This window comes from Etheostoma cragini, chromosome 11 (genome assembly GCF_013103735.1).
Source record: "Etheostoma cragini isolate CJK2018 chromosome 11, CSU_Ecrag_1.0, whole genome shotgun sequence".
NCBI classification, from domain to species: domain Eukaryota; kingdom Metazoa; phylum Chordata; class Actinopteri; order Perciformes; family Percidae; genus Etheostoma; species Etheostoma cragini.
In genome coordinates, this window is record NC_048417.1 from 15,804,287 (window position 1) to 15,813,508 (window position 9,222).

The window sequence follows — 9,222 nt, forward strand, 5'->3', positions numbered from 1 at the left end:
TATATATATATATATATATAGAATATGTATATATATACTGTATATGTTCATATTCCTTTTATTATGCTTTCTTTCAATTCTCTGTCATTGTTCGTTTTCATCATTTTAAATTTAACTGGCATTTATTAAGTGTCATGGACATTTGTGTTTATACAATAGTATGTATTTAAATGCCACTGTCACTCTCTAAGATCTCAACACTTATATTAATATGCATTTCTATTTTTTTATGTAAACTTTTAATGACATTAGGACATGTGCAGTTATATCCTGGTCACCTATTATTCCACTCAATCCACTTGAAAACACTACAGTACCATCAGCTCATCTTGCAAGTACAAGCTGACAACACAGACCACAGAGATCAGTCTCTGCAAAGTATAACCTAACAGCTCAATAAGTGCCAACAGCTTTACTGGGCGTTAGTTTCCTCCCTCTCTCATCTGCTTGAAAATGACTGTGGTCCCCTGAAGCCGGTGACTTCCCTGTCTCCCCGAACTCTTTGCAGCACCGACTGGTGGTGCAGAAGCACTGCTGATTAGCATGCAGTAATGATGGTGAGCTGGGCTCCATTGTTCTAACACCTCCCCTCTCCTCCGCACCAATCTGTCACCATTCAGTGGGCTAGAGCTGCCTCAAATGCTTCTCTCCACAAATGAGATGGATAATTAGTTGCCCCTCACGAATGCTGCACTCTTCTCACCCCTGATTGCTTTCACCTTCTTGCTCCTGGCAATTTTGACACCTTGTAATCAGCCTGCTACTTCTCCATCTCAATCCATATCCTTCTGCTTTTTTATGTCCTCTTTCTTTCATTTTTTACAGCTCTTAAGTCTATTTCAAATCTACTGCCTCTGGCAGCAAATGTCCCAATGACAAACATGGTACATATATCTCGTATTCTACTGCAAATTATGGCAATAACAATGCATTTAAACTAAAGTGGACCTTTCTCAAACAGTTCACACTACTTTATACACAAGCGTGTAAATATATAGTGCACAAAAGTACACACAAAAAAATACTAGCTGTCAGTACCAGTTTCCTCTTCCAAATAACAATGAATGACAACATAATTATGAGCAAGCAGCTGTTCATGATCCCAGAGAGAAAAGCATGCAGGCTGCACAATGTTCAACTCTTCACAGATAAACCAGAGATGATCATTAGGGATATGTATTTGCCAAAAAAAAACTCTGAATAGATTCTCTCCTCAGTGTGGGTGATGTGGACACTGATGTGTTATGTTTTAGCAGTGCTCTAATATCTTAGGCTAATGACTCACTAGTTTGGAATAGTTGATAGCATTACTAAATCACATATTTTACACCCTTCCTGAGCTATTTATGAAACGCAGAGAAATGTGCAGCAGTTGATATCAGGTCAATCAGTCTATTAAGCAGTATTTGATTATGGAAAAACTTATAATACCGAACAGATGTAAAGAGAGAAAAAAGGGTTGTTTGTAGTCTTCACGCCAGCCCAAGTGTTACTAGCCCATAGCTGAAGGGCTGCAAGATGTTCCATCACACAGTGTCTGAAAACATCATCACGCTGAATGGTGAAAATCACTGCAATTGTTTGCAAAGGTGTGAATAAATACTGCCCAAGTCAAAAGCTGATGCTGCTGTTTCAAAAAGCCTTGGTCTTAGTCATATGTTAGGTAGTGTACATTATATCAGTGACTGAAACCTAACCCGTTCTATTTTCAAATTACAATTACATGTAGTCTCTATACCATTTTGTAAAACTGTCACATTTTCCCATAACTACTAATTGTTTAGTCTATTATGCCATTTGATACTGGCACATCTGGAATGTCCCATTTCATCACTTTTTATAGCATTTTTGGAGTGAAGCCATCATATGTTCATTTGTCTATTAAAACAAATGTGCCTACATAAATACAGTGTAATACTGTCTGAGGTAAAACCATTACTATACAAATAGCAAGGTTATTGGGCTTCTGATTTAACAATAAGCTTATGGTTCACGGTACGTTGTGTCGCCATCTGCCATCACTTTTAATGAATACATGGCATACGAGCTTTTAAAATGATTTCAAAGTTGGATATTTTTCCAACTCTGCACCAAGAATGACACACAGCTGCTTTAAATTGCCCTGGTTGGAGGATAAAACATAAAAAAAACAAAGGGAATGTAATGCTAGTGAAAAAGGTGCTAATCAACATGTCAACCGTTCTAAAAAAGGTTTGTTAACGTTTGAGTGGTTTGATGCATGCATTTGTGTGAGATATAACATTTAAAAAAAAAAGAGGCAAATGTGTCTTACTTGAACAGCAACGTTTGCAAATTTACAAAGCAAATCTTATTTCTTCTAATAGGAAATTGATATTAATGCACCTTAATGTTTAAATATAGGAATGTATCACCATGTGGCAGAACGTTAATACATACACATCTTGTCCAGCTTATGACTTTATGTATGGATACGCTTAAAAATGTAAAGAGTAAATGTCTGCTTTATTTGCTCATATATACCATATTATGCATCATTGTCACTTAGTACTAGAGAAAAATCTGAGTGATATTAGAAAAATATAATGACCAAGAAAGTGTACCATTGAATTCTTCACTATTAAATAAAGGGATTCAAGTCTTATTGCAGTGTCATTTCAAATCCTTTACAGCGCATGTTCATTCATGGCAGGCAGGACTAGACCATGAATACAGTAAGTCTTGGAGTAGTTGTGACCAGGGGCCTGTCAGTCTCTGCTTTCACTGTCAATTGTTGGCTTCATTCTTAGGAGAGAAATGCGAGTAGAGGTGGCTGTTCATTCGGTCCTGAGGAACCACAGCATTGCAGAAAGCACATTTATCGGGACTGCTGCTCTGAGGCGTCGCTAGCTCTGTTCCCACATCAGCTGCATCACACAGCTCAGGGCTCCAGAGAGGCTGCAGAGCAGGATGAACCAAAGAAAACAATATATTATTCATGCTCCTAACAATTCTTACACTCACTCTATTGAAGCATGCTGGACCGCTTGGCCTTCAAGCTGAAGTATCTGTTGCTTTAAGGAATACAAGAACACGTCTACCCAATAGTCACAAATAGTGCACAAATACTCAGCCACAGTAAGGGCAAAAAGGCTATTCTCGAGTGTTTAATTATCTCACTATTTATGTGTTCAACCCCACCATCAAACCAGCCTTGCCTATTATAAACGCCTGTGTTGATATAATCCAAGGAAAAAATCATACTATTAAAAAATTGGACCAGCGTCTAGATCTTACTGCATGTTATTCGTTTTTTTTATTATTATTATTATTAAGCATTTATACACATCAGCAAATAAAATCCAAACTAAACCATCATACTTGTTTCATCAGATTCAGACACTGTAATGTGATTCCATCTGGCTCACACTTTCAAGCAATGATGCCAAATATAACCAGAGCATCCATGCTTAAGTAAAAAAAAAAAGAATCAGCACACATTACACAGTAATATGTTTCAAGTTAAGCCAAGAGGATTTTTTTTATGGACTTCACACTGTATCACTCCTCTATTAGCAAAGACCAATCAGAGACTGATAATTTGCTACTAGTTTTCTCAGACCTTCTCCTGTGATTCTCACCTGCTGGGGTCCCCGTACGCACTCCTGGGAGAGCGAAGATGAAGTTGAGTGGGAGGGGGATGAAGGGTAGAAAAAAGGCATGGGTTCAACGGGCTCCTCTTCTGTTAATGTGGAGGGGACACTACTGAGAGGCCGCTTCGCGGGCATGGTCAGACCAATGTGTCTCTCTGGAGTACTGTTCAGGAAGTCATATTCACTGTCCCCAGAGGGCGGGAATTTGACACTGAGTTTGGTGAGAGAGTCTACTAAGTCCCTGTCCTCAGGGCTAGCGCCGCGGGACGCCAGGGACGTAGGCGGGAGCGGGATATCCACTGCTGACCTTAGCGCTGAGGAAAAGGGTGTCTCTGCCTCTGCTGTACGGTCTGTGCACTGGATGGGCATGGAGAACCGCTGATCTGTCAGACGGCAGAAATACATGAGATTTAACACCGCGTTCCTGTCTCAGTTGACATGTTAACGTATTCTGGCGCTGGCTTCAATGAGCTTGGCAACGATTTCAGAAGTTGCATACATTAAGATATAATATATATATATATATATATATATATATATATATATATATATATATATATATAAAACTTCCATCACATTTATAATAATTATTGTATAAATAATACAAGTTACATTTTTAATTATACAGCTAGTATCTAGAACCATTAAAATGCATTGGTTATTTTACAGTATGTGTTTATGAACCCTTTTATAAACAGAGGTGGTCAGCCATGGTTATGAAAAGGTACTAATAGTAGTTGTCCAAGTTAAGGTGTTGCTTTCACAAAGAACAAAACCAAAATGAAGTTAACTCATAGGTTGGTGTGGCATAAAAAAAATCCCATTTCAATATTTTCATATATTAAAAAATAAGTAATGTTAGGTAAATGTTACCGTTTGATGCATCGATTCCTCCATGGAATCTTTTTAGGTGATCTTTTTGTCGTCTGGTAAGAGAGCGAATCTGCCGGAATTTCCCTTCAATTGCTTCAAATGCATCCAGCATGTTCTGACTGACAAACAAATAAATAGAGTGTGAGAAAAAAATCTATTCTTTACTTTTTACTATAATGTCCATGATTTTTTTTTATTTTTTATTAAAGTCTTTGTGGAAGGAGAGACACATACTAGTCAACGCTGACTTGTTTATTAGGAGCCACAGCAGCAGTGACCAGATTCTCCTGTAAAAAAGACACTGGTATTTATGGTGATTATTATTAACAATTATTCAAAGGCATATTGTTAATGGATCTTCAGTTTGATTTACACTTCACAACTTTTTTACATTTACTAGTGGAAAATGTTGCCCAGCCTGTTAAATGATGAACAATAAAGCTCAAGCTGCTGACTGTGCAAGCGATATTATCCTCTAGCACCATCTGGTGAAGTGAAAGTGGATACACCTTGTGTGCAGGGAAATAGAGGGTTTGATAGTAGGCTAATGCAGCAGCTATGTAATATTAGGTTTCCTTGATTGCACGAATCTTTGAAAAACAAATTAATTTAAACATAAAACTGTGAAAGTGTATGAACATTCCCTTCTCATTAGAAATAATTATTAAACAAGGGTAGAATGTATCGTAACAACCATCTGCAACCTCTCATCTAAAGCAGCTTTAGAGCTTTGTAAACAAGGGTCAGAAACACTTTAAAAATGAAATATTTGCGGACTGACCAAAGAATGATGCTGAGATCTTACAGTCACAAAAGCACTGCTCAAAAGTTGTCAGATAGTATGAATCCCAAATGGATCAACCATATATCAACCCCCATAGTTACTGCTATATTAATTCCCCATTGGTATAATGTGTTTTCTTAACATCCTTGTTGACACAAATAGAGGTATTATCAATGTGTTTGTATGTGAAAGGAAGCCTTATGTGTTCTCATGTGTAATTTCAAGCATGAGAATGAAGAAAAAACAGTGTAGCCATAAAAAAGAGCACACTTTAGCACAGCAAACATACCGGGTACTGTATTTTCTTAAAAGCACTGGCCCCATCAAGGAGATGATTGGCAGGCTCACATTTCATCTCTCCTTGGAATCCAAAACAGTTGAAATAAACAATTTAAACAAGAACAGATTCAGTAAAATGCACGACAATCCAACATCAATACCCATAATGCAATGCAATAGAAGAGTAGATAACATGTCGACATATAAAAAGAGAGATCATCTTGCACGTCTCACTAACCTGATTGTTGCCTTGTTGCTGATAACTTAGCTTCAAGTTTTGAAATCAACTGCTGCTGGTCCTCTATCTGCTTTTGAAGTTTTTGAGTGTATCGCTCATAAAATTCACTCTGTAAAAATGTGTTTTTTGTTATTTTTTTGGCAAAAATGTCTGCAATCTGGTCTATGCCCATACACCATGTGGCTGTCGCATTTTCATAAACATATATTATTAATAATCATGTTCAAAGCAGATTCAAAGCTTTTTGACTGTCAACAACAATAAAATAGTAAACACACTGTGTGAGTTATTCTTTTTGCTTTAGTAGTAATGTTTGATTTATTTCACACAGAGTTGGAACAGGTTTTTCTTCTCACGTCGTTACCATTTGTTGCAGCTCCTTTTTAGCATTGTCCTTTTCGATGGAGACCTGGCGATAAGCTTCAAAAGCTTTATTGAGCTGGTCTCCAATGTTCCTTTCCATGCCGTGTGCTCCACAGTCATCCCTGACACAGCAGACATGAGCCCTGTGAGGGAAATCACGTTTTAAAACATCCAAACGTACACACAACAGTCAACGTGTCTCTGCACGCTTTAAAAATGATAAAAAAGAAGTCAATAACTCCTTAAAGTGATATCAAGTTACTTGGTTGATTTATGTAAGCTACTGTTGCAGTGACTAAACTAACCCACTTCCTAATCACTGTTTATTACCAATGTTTATTGACAGTTGCATTGGTATATCAGTTTACATGCAATAGCAACATTATATTGACATTTGAACAATAGATGCCTTCGAGTTCTAGAAGAAATGATAATGTTGAGGAGCAACTGAAAAGTAATTACAAAAAAATGAACAGAGTCAACGTCTTGCACTGATATGATCACCTTGCCCAAACAATCCTTACATCTAGTGTCTGTTCTTGTCCACTGTAAGTACAGACTTTCAAACTACTTTTGAGCAGTTGCAGCACTATAAAAGTTAATATGGACGTTTTGAGTGCAAAACAAGAAAGATGCTGCTCATCAATTTTGGATCAATCTTCATTATAAATGTCACAGCAACACTAATGTTACCTGTCACACCACCGGCTGCTGGATGAAGCTACAGGAATTGCACTACACCAACCCTAACGTTGAAGCCCACCGAGGCACAGCATGGAAGCGCTTTAAAGTGTCATACTAACCCTGATCCACACAGTTCCGTATTCCTTAAACCGTAACTGGCCGGTTAGCCATAGCTCATTCAACCGGTTGCGAAAAAAGCGACCGAGCAAGAACTCCACGGATCAGTTCCTCTTGCCGCCAGTGAGTGAGTGTCCTCTTACCTTCATTGGTGTAACTGTTAAAGTCGAATTTATTCTTTGACACCACCGCAGCGTCGTCGCCTGATCTTCAGATGCAAAGTTACGAAGCGCCTGAGAGGATATGGCAATGGATGTTTTACATAGCCTAGTTGAGTTGGGAACTTCCCTCGGGGAATCCCCCTTGCTTGTAGACTTCCGCCTTTACTCGAGCCTGGCCAATCAGCGTGGAGCTCAGAGGAGAGCTTGGTGGTTTGCTGGTTGAGGGTTCTTCCAACCTACGCGTCTGCAAACAGACTTTTGTGCATGTGAAAAACTGTCCCCAAACTAGAGTTACGCTGTGCTCATTTTAGTCTCTAACACTCTGTCTTACATTATTGCATGTTCAATAAGTTCTGTAGAAAGTATCGAGCCTGCCTTATTGTAAGTAGGCTACAGCTGTAATGGCCAGATTAACCTTTCAGTGCGCCCAAAGGCAAAACATGAATTGTTAATAAGTCTATTTTACACCACTCTATTTAGGTATGTGTACCATGTGAGCATAAAATAATAACAATAATTATAACTAGGATAACATAATGCAATAAACACTGCAAAAAACAATTGCCCTGCAGTGAGTTTGGGGCTTTAAGGGTCTGGGAAGTTGCCTGCTTAGTGGTAACAGATGATTCAAGTCTATTTGTACAGCACCTTTCAAGCACAAGGCAGTTCAAAATGCTTTACATAAATTACATTAATCTACATGAAGAGAAGATATGAAAGAAACACAAAACAATATAAAAATTCATGTAACCTGGATTACAAATAGGCCAAATTGGGCAACTGCCACATAAGCAGCAGTCCAACTTCCAGAGGCCGCAGAAAGCCCTGGTTCACTGTGTGGGATTTGGATTTCTCAATTTATTCTGAAGTGTGCATGACTAAAGTAGAGTTTAAACTGTGTCCTGCATTATTACGTAATATTGTGGCCCTGTGCTCTATCGTGAATAAACCTAAAATAAAAATAAATTTGGGTCTCTGTAAAATATAATCAAACAGCCATCTGTATGTTTATTTATTTTCTCTATTTGGTATATACTGTATTTTAAATGATGTTGTTGTCTTTGTTGTCATGTACCGTGTGTCAATTTCTTGCTACTGCAGCAAATGAATCGCCCCTTGGGGACAAATAAAGGTTTTGATTGATTGATTGATTGATTGTAGTGTGCTGTACGCTGTACTTAAATGCCGGGAGCCTAACAACAGATGTTTTAATCCTGTTAGTCTTCTCTGCCCCTAAACTTTTGCAAAGTTACCACTTATTTTTAAATCATCCAGCTGAAACTTAAAAAAATTTAAAAAATTTAAAAATTTAAAAATTTAAAAAATTTAAAATTTAAAATTTAAAATTTAAAATTTAAAATTTAAAATTTAAAATTTAAAATTTAAAATTTAAAATTTAAAATTTAAAAATAAATTACTTGGGTGCCCAGATAGCTCAGTTGGTAGCGCAGGTGCCAATAGAGGTTTACTCCTTGACTGAGCAGGCCAGGGTTTGAGTCTGACCTGCGGCCCTTTGTTGCATGTCATTCCCCCCTCTCTCTCCCCTTTCCTGTCTTCATCTGTCCTTTGTAAACAAAGGCCTAAAATGCCAAAAAATAGTTTATAATACTTCCTCACTTTTAATAATTGTGTGTTTTCTCTATTTTATGTTTTTTTTTTATTTTGAAAATACCTAGTCAGTGAAAAATCTCTATGTTGAGTCATAATAGTTTAGGCCTTTTTCACAGAAGACACGTTGACTTGTCATAGAGAAAAGCCCAGGTGTGAATAATAAAATAAACAACAGCTGAATTTAATTTTTTTTTTAAAGTGGAGCCACCTTTGATGTCATCAGTAACACCTGTCCTTCCATACTTTTTTATTACATCTTTATTTATAACAAAAAAATAAACATTTCACAACAGGGTAAAATAAACCTGGATAAAAATCAATTTGCAATGGTGAAACACCATTATACTGAAAATTAAAAGATACAAGGTCATTTTTTAAAACAAAACAAACAACAAAAAAGAAAAGAGAACTAACCAGGTAGAGAGACAAAGAGCACAAAGAGGAAGGAATGAGACATATATGTTTTTCCTACTACAGGTCAAAATGTCTGCTGTGAAAAAG

At 37.2% G+C, this 9,222-nt stretch overlaps 1 protein-coding gene across 2 annotated transcripts; it reads right to left on the bottom strand.

Annotated features, from left to right (window-relative positions):
• Positions 1-2,465: 2,465 nt before the first annotated feature.
• Positions 2,466-7,289, bottom strand: tank (TRAF family member-associated NFKB activator). Of its 2 annotated transcripts, none has more exons than XM_034886580.1 (8): positions 7,093-7,289; positions 6,150-6,291; positions 5,786-5,894; positions 5,558-5,628; positions 4,719-4,771; positions 4,485-4,603; positions 3,600-3,994; positions 2,466-2,916 (listed from the first exon to the last, which is right to left on the bottom strand). In XM_034886580.1, the coding sequence occupies exons 2-8, from the start codon at positions 6,246-6,248 to the stop codon at positions 2,746-2,748; spliced, it is 1,017 nt and encodes a 338-aa protein (XP_034742471.1). In that variant the 5' UTR covers positions 6,249-6,291; positions 7,093-7,289; the 3' UTR covers positions 2,466-2,745. The 2 variants fall into 2 exon arrangements, with proteins under 2 accessions (XP_034742471.1, XP_034742473.1); XM_034886582.1 differs by having other exon boundaries at positions 6,842-7,093.
• Positions 7,290-9,222: the final 1,933 nt, after the last annotated feature.